Below are 15,312 nucleotides of genomic sequence, written 5' to 3' on the forward strand. Positions count from 1 at the left end.
AAAATGTTGGCTTTCCTTGTAGCCCTCCTTTTTCTCTAATTTTGGTCTGCAAACTTAGGTTGTTAACCATCCAGAAGACAAGCTTATTGTTATTATCAAGCGATTTAGGCTATTAAGCTTAACCTCACTGTCTCTGCATTTCAAACATCTTAGGCATAATAAGGAACAGGTATTTTTCATCAAGTATTGATATGTTGAACTTTAAGTCCCTACATAATTGTACTCTTTTCATTTGTGCACTGATACAAGCCCCATTATTCCAGGAGTCCTTGGGACACCTGCCTTGTCCTCCACATTTCAAGTGGTCAGATCTCTGACACTCCACTGTAGCCTACCCATTGAATTTAGACTGTGGCTCTTGGACAGCACAAACTGGCTATGTCTAGTTTCTCAGTCCCTCTTAATTCAGTAATCATGTGAATGAATGTGTAATATGTGAATTGTTTGTGGTAGAAAATGTGTTACCAGTAACACTCATGTTGTTCTTATGAAGCAGATAGAAATAGTTGAGAGTTCTTCTATGTGTTCCTTTCAAATTTAAAATGAAAGGCAAGAAACTTTATGGGAAGATGATAATGTCTCTTTCAAGATTATCAGCAATAACACCGATGTAAGTTTAATATTAGAAGGAAAAAAAGGGTCAGCCAGATAGCTCAGCAGACTAAAGCGCCTGCTTAGGTGGAACACAGTGGCCGGGGTTCGATCCCTGGTGTGCCATGCCAGCCCACCCCCAGGGCTCACTGAGGCAGTGATTGAGATTGGGTGTGGTGACATGCACCTGTAATTCCAGTGCTTGGGAGGCTGAAAACGGGAGGATCACTACTAGTCTGATTTATGTAGTGAGACTCCGTGTACCCTGTACTAAAAAAAAAAAAAAAAAAAAAAAAAGTGGAGAACTTCTAAGCCTTGAAGAAAAAGTCAAAAACTATATCATAAAACTCTTCCAGACCACTTTTACTAAATTTCTAGATTTTTATCAGTAGTCTAATTCTTTTAAAAAATTTCTTTAAAACTGCTTTTTTATAATTACCAAATATATGTACATTTAAGACATTCGTAATCAGATGTGGTGGCATACACCTGTAATCGCAGCATTTGGGAGGTTCAGGCAGGAAAATCTCTAAGTTCAAGCCCAGCCTACATAGTGAGGCCAGTGTCAAAACACAAAAGACTTTGCTGTCTGCGTCTGAATCTCGTAAGAGATACATTCTATATCAGAATTAGTTATTTCAGTATTTTTTAAAGTATGGTTTGATCGTCCTTTGTTCAAAAATCCAAAATCTGTAATACTCCAAAAGTCAGAACTTTTTTGTGTGCCATTAAGGAACCATAACTAGAAAATTCCACATTGTAAAACTTGTGCTTCATGCATGAGGTTCTTTAAAATATTATATAAGGTCACCTTCAAACTATATGTATATGGAACATGAGTAAATTTCATGTTAAGACTTTAGTCCCATTCTCAAGATAAATCTTACCTCAAATTCCCAAAATAATCTCATTATATGTATCATATGATTATTTTCCAAAATCCAAAATAAAGTCCAAAATCTGAAACAATTCCAGTTCCACACCATTCAGATAAAAGATACTCAACCTACATAAAATGATTTTTTAACCAAACAAAGTCATCATTGAGTGTCTAGAAAGTTTGCTACCATGTTATATGATTTATAGTCTCCAAAGCACTGACAATGATATTTTTATGCATTGCTATCTTTTTTCATAGATTCATGAAGAATCAGCCTTTTCTGTTAATTAAAAGTCTTCATTCTAGGGTGGAAGAAAGGTAAAGGAAAGAAGAGAAAAAGGGAGGGAAAAAAGAATTATACTACTGGTTTCTCTTGTTTCATTAACTATTATTATTCTCCTATTTTGTTTTGAAATTGTTTTAAGTTTTATTTAATACATATTTAATGCCTCATTTTGCCCCATTAGTAAACATGAAGACCTCATTTCATCCCAAAGAATAAAGTTCATCCAGTGAACTCGATGGACATGTTACCATCCTCCACTTTCATGTCATTGTCAGACAGCTATGACAGATGATCAGCTTTACTCTAGATTGAGCTCCCAGTAGCCTTACTTTTCCATCAGAGTTGCTGCCTATAGTGAATCCAGTTTACCGTTTCTGCTGAGTGTCAGTGCTCTCTCCCTTGCATAAAAAACGCTGGAAACCATTTGCCTCCTATGAGGAGGCATTTGCCTCCTATTTGCCTCCATTTGCCTCTGAAATGCAAACATTGGCTTTAGGAAATACCAGTGAGTGTTTTGGGAGCACAGCAGCAGGAGGAAAAAAGGCCAGCAGACTGTAGAATGTATCATGTTCTTTCATTACAGAGTTAGATGCCCCCAGTAGACATACACAGAAAAACACACATGAGAAATAAAATAAGAAGCACACCTGATCTTCAGACAATATCTTACTGATTTGTATCAGGTTGTATTGCAAGTTCTATAGTTGTTTCTGGGCAGAATGTACCTATATGTGAAGACACTGCCATGAGATTATAAGACTTTTTGGTTATATTGGCCTTATGGTCTCCCTGATGGCACCAATTGCAGTTTAATGGAATGTTTGTCTCATCAGCATGACACAGCAGAATTCTTTGAACATGATTGTGTTTGATAGCATATAAGAAAAATTGCTAATTGCTTCCCTTGTTAACACTTTGAAGTTTTAGCACTAGAACTAAAACTTGCTGCTACCAGATTTTGCTGTAATATGCAAAAAGAGAAAGGAAAGAAGCCCTTAATTAACTTTCTTGGGCTGGTGCGATAGCCCAGCAGACTAATGTGCCTGCTTAGGCAAGCTTAGCCAGCCTGGGGACCACAGTTCAATCCGTAGCACCACATGTCATGCCAGCCAACACCCTCCCTCCCCGAAGGGTGGGCTGAGCAGACCCGTAATGGTACATGCCTATAATTGCAGTGCTGCGGAGGCTGAAAGCAGGAAAATCACAAGTCCGAGCTGCATGGTGAGACACTGCAATAACCAAATACATTTTAAAGAAAAAGAAATTAATTTTCCTGAAGAGTTTTATTTCAACGTGGCATTTAGAACTAAAAAATGTTTACCCAGTCTTTTGAGGCCTCTCAGTACTAAGCAACAACACAAATAATGATAATATTCATGATCACTAAGACCTTTCCTTCATTTTTGTCTTGATTTCTGTTATATTTCAGGAAAGATTTGTCTGCTAAATCAGACTAATACTCTGGAGAATATAAAATGTTACCATGAGAAATAATATGCAAAAGACCAGGCATGGTGGTGCATGTCTGTAATCCCAGCACTGGGGAGCCTGAAAACAGAAGGATCACTACGAGTCAGAACAGTATAATGAGACCCTGTACAAAAAAAAAAAAAAAAAAGAGAAAACATACAGAGGGATCCACTGTTTATAAATAGTTATCAAAACAACACTTAAGGTCATTTCCTTTCATAAGTATGTACAAATTGAATCTTCACTTAAAAGTAAAGGCATTGTTGAAAGAAGACTGAAGTGCTGGTTAGTTGGCTTTCCACCCCAAAACTTGTTTCAGATCATGTACTAGGTAATGAGCTGTCAAGCAAATTTTTTACTTACTAGGGCTTGGACCTACACTCTAATACTATGTCAGAATTTGACAGTTTGTGTATTCCTTAACAGTGCTCAAACCTGGGTTTGAAACTTCATTACTCTAGTAAATCTAGACTAAAGGGAATCTAAAATGAAAAGCTACAGTTTTTTTACTTTTCCCTAGTGCCGGATTGGCCAGTAACACCCATCCCAGGATATCTTAGTTCAGGGCCCAGCTGCCAAGTTTGTTCCAAAAAAATGAGAAAGATCTTTTCCACTTCATCTAAAATAGAAGCAGGGAATGTATCCGTGCATGTAGTGTACTTTGTGAGATATGGAGTTCTTTGAGATTGAATGCTGAAATTAGAAAAACCCACCACAGTAGACAAATTAATCAGCTTATACCTCTGTGATGTGGGATGGGGTAGAGTGAAATGGGGTAGAGGGATGAGTGGTAAGGGGATCAAGTTTTAACCATATGCAACATTGTGGTATAAACTGTCTATATTCAGAGTGTTTTCATCTGTTCTGTCATTAAGGGGAAGGTCAATTTTTGTCCTGTAGTGCAGAGGAAAGATGCTTTGGGACATGATGTAACAATGCCATGATGTGGAAGGAGATTGTGGTCCAGTTGAAGTACATTCACAGGCACTTGGGGAGGAGGGTAGAAGCAGCTTGCAAGTAACTTACATTCCCTTGCAAAGAATGAGTCTTCTTCATTGGAAGGGAGAGACTGATCAAAGCTGAAGTATTTTAGTAATAGTGAAAACATTCCAAGAAATTTTGGGGAGAACTCATCCATACTTGTATAAGTTAAACACTTTCGTTCTAATTCTTTCTCATAGAACTTTAAAGTGTAATTCTCATAGTCATCTATGTATCATTTCGTGATCTACTCTTTTTCCTAATCTTGTAATTTTCTATGTTCCTATAGAAGGTTCTGTTTGAGACAGTAATGTAATTAGACTTGTTTTAGAAAGATAACCCTGGCAGTGGTACAGAAGATAGAACTGTTGTGAAAAGATTCAAGATGAGGTTAAGAAGACTGTATTTAAGAGGGGCTTGGATAGGGGGAGAGAATTCTGGCTTAGACATAAAAGTGCTGTCCTGAACCAGCTTCCATCATGAGCTGAGAACAAGTTTCTCCCCCTACCTGAATAGAAATGCTGCCTGATTCCACTTGGAAAGTCTTCCTTGCTCTTCAGCATTTCACCCTATCTCAGAAATCTGACTTCCTTTTGAAATAGTCTGGGGCCTAGGAAACTGCAGAGATTACCCTAATATTGGTTAATGTACACAAAAAAACAATTTTATCTGTCCTCTGCAGCACCTGAGTGTAGTTCACAGGGAATATTGTTAGTGCTGTGCTTACCTTTTGGTACTTAGCCAGTTACCCCAGTGATTAGGAATGTGTGTGTGGTAATGATAAAGAATCTGGAATTTCTTCGGTAACTAAAACTTTATAGCAATACATATTAATTCAAAAACTTGCTACATAAAATTATTTTCAGTATTATGTATTGGGACAGGATCTCTGGACTGTTATGAGACAGTCACTCCTGCCCCCAGTCTTCCTGAGTATACATAGGACAATTTATTTAATCTCTTCAGTGCCTACTTTCTTTAACTTGAAAATTGTAGTAATTTTTAACTTCTGAAATCTCCTTATTACCATTTCAGGGAATTATTTTTGAGCTGGTTATAAAGAAAGTAATTTGGATTTTTCGCAGTTAGTAAAATAATATACTATAAATTGCAACTAGGAGCATAGAGGGCATCCTTAAATATGATCGGTGAAGCCTATGAAATGGTTACCACTGTAAACAGCTTTCATTCAAACCTTTAATTTGACTTTAAGGTTGTTTTAGTGAATATTTAAAGAGTTATTCTAATCTCACTTTATTTAACAGATTGGTAGAATTAAATTAGATCAAGAACATAGGGATAGCAAAGTAGGATTTGGAGAGGAAATCAAAGATCTCTTCCTTTTCCACTCTTCCTCCTCCCCCTTCCCTTCCTCTCATTTTCTTCCTTCTCTTCCTTCTGCTCAAGGAAATAGCAACTTTTAATGTAATAGAGTACAGTCATAATAAGTCATAGGTGGCAATTTATCTGGTATATTTTAGTATATTACTTTAATGAAAACTTACTTTCTATTTAAAAATAAAAACTTCATAGCCATTCCTGTCATGAAAAATTCCTATTCACATATTTATAAACGATTATAAAATTTTTCTGTATTTATTTAAACATAAATACATACTTGGCAGTTTCCAGAAAAGGATAGCAGGTAACTCCTTACCTGTACTTAATTTGCTACTTTATATTAAAGCAGATTTACTTTTCATTAATGTCACAGAACATTTTAAATAATCAAGCTTAAGAAAACCTTAACATGAAGTTTCTTTTAGATGCCCCATTGTAATGAAAGCAGGACAATAAAAAGGCCAGGAAAAGCCTTAATTCTTCATGGAGAGAAACAGTGCCAGATTTGAGCCTTCGTGAAATTTGCATACCGCTTTACATATATATGTGTACAGTTCCTTTGGTGACTTCCTGTATTTCGTTTTAATTTTTTAGTAAACTAGGTTTTTTAAAGGTGGATTTATGTTATATTGGCATATATTCTCTTTAAAAGAAACCACTACTGTCTACTGAAAAAAAACACTATTTTGTTTCCACAGAAACCTGCTAATATTTTAGTTATGGGTGAAGGTCCTGAGCGAGGAAGAGTAAAAATTGGTATGTTATATCTTTGATAAGTCACAGCGTAGCACTCTTAAAACTTTGCAGGCAGACATATTATGTCTAATTTTTGCTGTAATAGTATGCATATATTCATATAGTTCCATATGATACAATCATTTCTAAAAAGTATACATAAAAGTGAAAATTGTTCCACACTCTTCAAAGGTGTCAGACATTCTTTGGCGACAGAAGTTCTAATTATAAAACAAGCTGTGCAAGTTTCCTAGAAACCTCTGCCTTCATTAAACACAGCCTATTTAGGTGAGTGGCTTCTATCCCTGTTAGAGGCCAGCCTCACCTTGACTTACAAGGGCATACAGTATGCTGATAATTCTGCCATCAGTTGTGTTCACCTGAACCTCATTGGATGAAAACATGTACCTCTTTTGACTTCATTTAGATTGAGAGTTCCAAACTTTATGGCCAGATAGGTACAGAACCTTAAGTTCTGATAGACTGTGATAGTTGTAAATGGGAGAAAAGTTAATGGGCATTATATACCTTAGCATGTTTTCTGATAGCAGTTTTCCTATATAGCAAGGAAAAAATTTATTCACTTCTTGTTTAATAATCCGTAAGGCTGAAACTAAATTTATTTATCCTATTTTCCTTATTGTCAGTTGTGTTGGTTACTTACATTTAGTTTGTCTTTTTGTGTGTGTAGAAGAAATTATTAACTTATATTCATCTGAAGGCAGCAGGATTATGAGAGCATATAATGAAGTTAATAGTAATTTCTGACTGCAAGGTTTAATATGTATTAAAAGTATCAGCTGACCTGTACTACTTTACCAACAAAGAAAAACTTGGGTGTTCTTAACCCTTCTTCCCTATTCTTCCTTATAAATCCCCAAGAGCTCACCTTGCACTTCCAATTATACTCTTGAAATACTATTTCATGATACAAATTTTTAATTGTGAGATAATATGATATAGTTTGGTATACGCCAAGCCATTGGCCTTGTTTGAGAACCAGGCCCAGTTAGTATTCATCCTGTGTCATCAAATGTCTTAAGTCCTCAGTGGTCTTTTAAAAGAGCCTATCTGGTCTGATTTGCCGGCATCAAATTCAAATGCAAATTCAAGGTATAGAAAAGAGAGAGTAGACACAAATGTGATCTTCACTGTATGATTTGGGAAAACTTTAAAATAGTTTGGGATTATGTATCTATGTAAAGTATATGAATGATGTTAGCCAATTTGGGCAGTATTAAAGCTTTCATATTTAAGTTCTTCTGTAAACCAGTATTTAGTGATCTGACTCATTTTAATTCTTTACCAATTTTTAAAATTCCTGTACCCTCCATAATTAAGCTGATTAAAGGAGAAGTTACTTCACTTAAAAAAATACCCATACAGAAGAATAAAATGGAATATGCCCAATAATGGATGACTCTTAAAAATCTTCATAGCTGGTATGAATTGTGGTCATTTAACATATATTAGGCAAAAGTATATATAATGACCCTGTATGTGGTACTGTTAACAGTAGAGAAATGAAAAAGATAGTTTTTGTTTTTAAGAAGATTTTGATTTAGTAGGATAAAGAATAGTACTCAAATAGCTATGTTACATTTTAAACTCTTCTTGTATGCCACAAACTGTTTCTGTGCTCAGGGCCAGCTCTGAGTTTGAGTTTGTGTCTTCTTGAACCTCAGTTTCCTCATGTGAAAATGGATATGGTTGAATTAGATGACTTTTAAAGTTTTTGGCTTATAGAAATAGTATGATCTTTAAAACTAAGTTAGTAAAATTCCACCAAAGAAGTGGGGGGAAATTGAGATGTTAAATTACCACATAGTCATCTCTTGATTATACCAGTGAACAGGCTTATTGATGCAAATAATGGAAAGCTTTGCTCTACAGTGCACAGGACAGGTACAAAGAATGGAAATGCAGTCCAGCAACTCTGTCCCCAGTGATGATGTAACAGATGAAAAGAAATCTGCCCAGAGGAGTAGGGTCACATGTGACCTCTGGCAGCAAAGTTTATCTATAACCCAGTTAAAGAGCTGGGTGACATTAGTTCCAAAAGAACAAAGATCTCAAACTTGTATAACATATTTAGACTTCTAAAAAGGGTAAGATGTTTTATGGTTTTTTCCTTCCCCAGATTTTAGCACATTTTTCATATATTACTAAGTAACAATGATAAAATTTGACTAATCAGACTTATAAAAATCTACTTATTTAATCTTATCTTTTTATTATTATTTTACAGCTGATATGGGCTTTGCCCGATTATTTAATTCACCTTTGAAGCCTTTAGCAGATTTGGATCCGGTGGTTGTAACATTCTGGTACCGAGCCCCAGAACTACTGCTTGGAGCAAGACATTATACCAAAGCTATTGGTGAGTAAAACCAATTAAAATTCCGTGACTTTTAAGGTTTCTGTAAATAATACTTACTTTATATTTTTACATCAAGTAATATAATAAATTATAAAAGAGCAAAAACTCACTTAGAATTTCACTACCTAGTAATATATAGTCATTAGCATAGCACAACTGTAGATATAAACATATTCACAAATTTTTTAATAAATTTGATAATACTGTCCAATCTGTTTTAAGTAGTTTACATTTAATTTTATTTATAAAGAAAAATAGTGTAGTATACTTTTGAAGTCCTTAAACTTCCGATAAATGTTTCTTTCACCAAAAGAAATGCTAACTTGTAAAAGATTTCTCTAGTATTAAAGAAAAAAGCTTATTTAAAAAAAACTTAGCTGTTTAGGACCTTTTAATCCCCTTCTCCATTATTGATGATATTGATTTACCTCCCTTTTATAAAAAGAATTAGGAAATCACTATTTATGGGTTTTTTTTGGCAGAACCGGGGATTGAACTCAGGCCCTTGCGCTTGCCAGGGAAGCGTTTATTCTACTGAGCTATCTCCCTAGCCCCTTTATGCATTTCTTCACCCACCAACTTTTCAGTTTGTAAACTGGTAGTCATGTCATCATCACCATCACTTTGTCAGTATTTATACTTTTTGTTTGCTAACCATAGTTCCCAGTTGTTTGTGCCTTAGTTATATATTATGAATGAAAAACTCATCTACTTCAGTATTTTTTCTTTGGTTATCCATTATTGACAGCTTTATACTGCTTCATTTTATTTGGTTAAAATTTCTCATCAGATAGTTTTTTCTTATGTCCTTTTCTTTTTTCTCTTATATGTGTTTATGGCTTCTTTAACTAACTCGTTCTGTATTCTCCAAATGTCATGAAATTGTGTTTCTTTTATTCACTAACTCCATCTTGGACTCTTCTATTCTTACATGATTGTTCTCCAGGTCTACTATACCATCTCATTAAGACATTTCCCCATTTTAGTTTCCTGGGTTGCATCTCTTTCTGGATCCCTTGACTTTATCTCTTATTTTACTATAGTATATTCTTAAGTAACTTCCTTTACATGATATTATAGATAAGAATTTTCCAACTCTGAAGAATTCTTTTATCACACCTGATAGGAAGGTTTTTAATTATAGGTTCTAAATTGTATTCCTTCTGAACTTTGATACTTGGTCTTCTAGCATACATGTAGCTAATGAGGTCTCACGTCAGTCTTGTTTTCAGTCACTGCTAGGTACCTAGGGGGTGGGATTCCTTTCTGAAAACAAAGAATTTCTCATTTTCACATTTCACAGTTATTTGCTGGGCACAGTCTGAAGTTCCTGTCCTGTGTTTTTGAAAGATTTTCTTGTGTGGTCTTCTGATTTCCTCCTGAATGTTTTCTACTCTTCCTAAACTCAGTGTGGTCAGGTATTGCACTTCTCGAGTTGATCCTTTATACTGGTTTTTGTTTTTTTTTTGTTGTTGTTGTTTTGTTTTTTCTCATAGTTTCTTTCTCTTTTCTAGGAATTCTTTGTTTCTAATCTTTACTTTTCCATGATATCTTATATTGTCTTATGAGAGGGAAAAGCTTCTCATATATCTATGAGTACAACACTTCTTTGTTTGTAATTTGTATATACCCCGAATAATCATCTTTTTTCCTTGTAGATACTCTTTTTCACTTGCATGTCTTGATCTCTCCCTTCCATGTGGCAAGTATTCTTCAACTGTTTAGTGAGCTTCAACTTCTCTATTTAAGAATCACTTTACAGAAAGCCACTTGGCATTTTGTACACTTTATGGGACTGATATAGATTGGTGAATACACGATGGCAACAGGTCACTGTTTTCTGGAGAAACCCTAAATACCAGGATGTATAAGCCTATGATCTGAGGCCATTCTAAATCTTCAAGGAAGAATTGCCTCAACTTTTAGCCTATACTCAGTACCAGCCCAGGGCAGTGGTAGTGAGTGGGAAGAATATCTATTGATTAAAAGATTGACTTTACAACTAGTATTACCCAGTACAAAACCTTTTCAGAGCTGTATAGGATGAATGTACTTTCCACGGAACAGCGGTACTATGGACTGAGACTTTCTCTGAATTGTTTCATTGCCTTCCATCGTCTAGAAATGTTTTTATGGGGCCGGGGAGATGGCTCAGTGGAATAAGCGTTTCCCTGGCAAGCGCAAGGGCCTGAGTTCAATCCCCGGTTCCACCAAAAAAAAAAAAGAAATGTTTTTATGTATCTGCCTAGAACAGATCCTTCACATAGCCAGGTTCTACTTGTAATCATAATACCTTGCTACAAAGAATTTCCTCAATCACAATATCAAGTAAACCTCTTCTCCCCTTATACTTCCACCTTATTGTCTACATTACCTTGAACATATCCAGAATCCACCAAAACAGGTAGATCTCATCGTCCTGTTCACTACTGGAAACCAGTGCCCCCCGGTGTGCAGTGAGAACTCTTTCCTCTTTTAAATAAGTGAATGATTCTTGTCCCTCACAGTCTCTTCCTATCCTTTTGTTACTGGGATTTACACTGTTAGGACTCTCCTATCATTTTAATGTAGCTTCTAGAGTAGGAAAGGATAAATATTTGTGGTCACTGACTGTGTAAAACTTTAGTCCAACATGTCTTTCAAAATATTTATGTTCACTGATCTTCATTCCTGCTTTGAGATCACATTTTATTTTATAGAAAAATACATGGGTGAGTCAGTTAGATATGTTTTCTGTACTGTCTTTGCAACTCTTCTGTATATCTAAAATTACTCCAACCTGGGCCTGCTGTGCCAGCCCTGCTCCAGGGGTGCGCTGAGATGGCAATTGAGACTAGGCGTGGTGGCACATGCCTGTAATCCCAGCTCTTGGGAGGCTGTAAACAGGCAGATTACTATGAATCTGATCTAGTAGTAAGACTCTGAACACCCTATAAACCCTTCCCTAAAATACAAAAAAAAAAAAAGTCCAAAATATATTTATCTTTTTAAAAACTAGCTTGAAAGAAAAGTAAAAATTACTTAAGCTAGTCCTGTGTTTTAATACATGCTATTTCCCAAATTTGTTTCACCTAGGAAATGAATATTCCAAAGCATTGTTACTTTTTGTAAGACATTAACAGACTGTATAAATGAGGAATGAATACTGATCTCCACTTCATTTCACTGAACTTTTGAGACTTTGAATTGAGTAAAAAATACAATATCACAAAATTGTGGCTCTAGCTCATTGTCTTGTTTTTCCTAAGAAATTAATTAAATTTATTTATTTGGGGGAACATTTTGAAAATTCATATAACTTATTTTTTAGGTCATTATTTAGTCCATAAGCTTTAGTGCAGGCTGTGTGCCACAAATAAAACTACCAGTGATTAGAAAGATTGATTCCCTTGTTCCATAGCTGTATAACTAGGAAGAGAGAAGCCTGTTTTCGTGTTTATCTCCCTCCTCTTGCTCATCACCAACCTCAAAATGTAGGGAATTATTATGAAAACATTTTAAAATTCAGGAGAAACCAACATGAATGCAAATTCTGAGCCTTACCCTTAAGTTTATAACATACATGAGAAGATAATATCAATAGATGTATAAAAGGACTTTGCCCTCTTTGAACAGTGGAAGTAGCAAAGATCATGTGAGTTTAATTTTAGCTCTGTCATGCTAGAGACTGGGTTTACATATGTATTTAGTCCTTTAGTCTTACTTTCTGAAAATGAGAATTTACCTGAAGTCACCTTTTAGATCTCCTTCAGTTCTAAGAGTTCTGTGGCTTTAGATAGAAATAACTGCCTTCTGTGTAGGAGAGCAATCACAGAAGGAGCCGACATAGCTGCAAATGCTAAAAACCAATGTCAGTGCCATTTCTTCAGCAATGGTGGTCTCTATCCTTGACCCCATGCATCTGATTTGGCCAGGATCAATCTTAGAGAACACTTTTATTCTATCGAAACATTGACTCAAAAAGTTATAATGTAGAACCAGGCATGGTGGTACACAATTATAAGTACTCCTCAGCCTCAGGAGGCTGAGGCAGGATTGTTTGAGGCCCACTTGGGTTACATACACAGAAAGACCCTGGTCTCAAAAAGCAAAACTAAACAAAAGTTATGATATAGTTATCTGGCTGGTTTTTGTTTGAGAGAAACCATACAGGTGCCATTTTTTAATATATGCTTTAAAAAATAAGATATAAAATAAATCTTACATTTCAGCCTTGACTACATGCTCCCATTCTTCCTGTTAACTGTAAGGATAGCCTAAATGTTTGCTCAATGCAGCACACAGCAGATTCCTTACACCATTCTTAAAGTTTCCCATCAAGAATGTTCTTAGCATGTTTACTTACTTGTCTGGTAGTTATGGTGTGAAGAACCTTGTAGTTGAATGGACATATAATTTGCTGAATACATTCATATATTTATTTTAAAACCAACATTTAAAACCGTTAAATCTGTTAGAATTCACTGGGTATATTAAACTTAGGGCTACTAAGAAGGAGCAAAAACACAGAAAAAAAATCTGATCTGGACCCATCAAACTAATATTTTTCTACCCTCCACTCCAAACAAATGTGGGGTGTAGTTATTTACATAGTTTTACAGACTACAAGCTGAATCATTAAACCAGAGAGAAAGAGGAAAAGAAGAGAAGAGAAGCTAGTAAACATAATCCTGGGGACAAATTTTAATTAATTATTAAAAATATTAAGTGTATTTTTAATTATTTAATTGACTCTGAGAAGAGGGCTGTAAGAGTTATAGTCAGTCTGTAATTAATTATCACCAAACAGTATTAAATTTTAAGTTCATCCTTAAATAGCTACACACACACACACTGTCAGGTGGCTTTCTGTTAAGAGAAAAGTATACAGTAAGACAAGGAGATGAGAACTTGTTTTTTATTAAGATAAAACTTGGCTGTATGCACCTATGGATTAAAATATTTGGCAAAATTTTCCCTCTCAATTTAGCATGTTCCAGTTACTAGCTACTTTGTTGGAGTAGCTATATATGCGCATCACACACCTTGAGATGTGGATAGGCTTTACATGTTCTTAACTTGGAAATTCTTCCTGAAAGGGGTTAAGCAGAGAAGTAAGCTGGAGAGAAAATATGAAAAATATATATAACTTAGAAAAGAGAGACTTGCAAAAATTTAGAAACTTCTCAGAAATAAAAGCCTAACCAACTATCTTCACTCACAATTCATGACTAGTGTCCAGATAAGGACTTTGAAGAGAAGGGCAGTGAAACTAATACAGATCAGAGAAAATAGAAGAGACAAAGGAAGAGCTATTTGGGGCATGGTAAAGCAGGACTCCATAAACTACTTTTTCCTACTTACCCTGACTTGTTATTTTAAAACCAATAGAGTTTTTATGATGGCTAAACAGTTTTTCTCTCATCTTTCTTTATATAATTAATTTTATTCTTGGGAATTTTTAATAGGTAAACAAATTGTTACCGTGTCTTCATGTTCCATGAGAATTTTAAACATGCAGAATGATCCATCATTCCTGTTCGTGATCCTGCTTCAGTTGCTTGCTTATGTGGAATTAAGAGTATGAGAGATCAGATTTATATGGCATAGCCATATGGAAAAATGGTGTCATTTCAGAAAATCACTTATTTTTGGTCAGAGTGTGACTCTTATGTATAGATAACTAACTTGCTATTCTGAAAAATGATAATTTTATATTACATTAAATGTCTTTAAATTTTGAAGTTTAGGAATTATCATTTATAAACTTGTTTCACATTTCTTATATTATAGTTACTAATATTCCTGAGTAACCATCTTCAACAAAATAATTTTCTTTCTTTGTTTGACATGATAGTTATTGATGTTTGCCACAGGTATTTAGATTAGTTAGAAACTACTTATTGAGCATCTTCTGTTTGCACAACCTTGTACTCAGTGTAGGGAAAATAACATTTTTAATGTAAGGTATTAAGAGTAGAAATATGTTTTCAGCTTTAGATTCTAAATTGATCTGTAATTGTTCCCTGTATAACGATTCTCTTGAACACGAATTTAATATTAATGAAAATTAACTGACATCTTGTCAATTAAGGTAATTGACTTTATTGCAGACAGAAAAAATACATTTACCAACTATTGTAAATAATCTTAATAATTTAAAGCCTTCATACACGTATTAAAGGTAGTAAGTGGGCTTTATATGTTTAATATATTTATATGATCTTGTCCTACATACTAAATGATTAAATTTTAAAAAGTGGACACTCCTACACCGTAAAAAAGCACATTAAAAGAAAATCTGTCCAAGTAGAAATACTGTTTTATCAGAATTTTTGAGGTCAAGCGTTGCTTTTTACTCATTAGATGGTTCCTTGCTAATTAGTGGCAGCAAGAGAAGATAATTTTTAGAATTTGCAAGTAAGTAAGACAAAATCACCATAAAATTTTGTGCTGATTGTTTTTGGCAAGGGCCCAAATTCAAAGGTTGTTTGTATTTTCTGTTTGCTTTTTTGTTTAGTTTGCTTGTGGTTCCCATGTTCCATATACAGCTTTTAGTGTTTGAGGCATTAAAATACACCAAAAACCCAGCTACTAAGTTTTAGTAGTCTGAGAATAAAGCTACTGGGTGAGATAGAGTTTAATAGAGAATAAAAAAATTGGGTAGTA

At 34.8% G+C, this 15,312-nt stretch overlaps 1 protein-coding gene across 6 annotated transcripts in view; it reads left to right on the top strand.

Annotated features, from left to right (window-relative positions):
• The window catches only part of Cdk8 (cyclin dependent kinase 8), a 144,836-nt gene that overhangs the window by 117,836 nt on the left and 11,688 nt on the right, over positions 1-15,312 (top strand). For all 6 annotated transcript variants that reach the window (XM_004631041.2, XM_004631042.2, XM_023715099.1 and 3 more), the window contains 2 exons: positions 6,248-6,305; positions 8,533-8,664. In XM_004631041.2, the coding sequence (XP_004631098.1) occupies positions 6,248-6,305; positions 8,533-8,664 (190 nt within the window). The remainder of the gene's footprint in view (positions 1-6,247; positions 6,306-8,532; positions 8,665-15,312) is intronic.

The sequence above is a fragment of the Octodon degus genome, unplaced genomic scaffold (assembly GCF_000260255.1).
Source record: "Octodon degus isolate 3935 unplaced genomic scaffold, OctDeg1.0 scaffold00038, whole genome shotgun sequence".
Lineage (NCBI taxonomy): Eukaryota > Metazoa > Chordata > Mammalia > Rodentia > Octodontidae > Octodon > Octodon degus.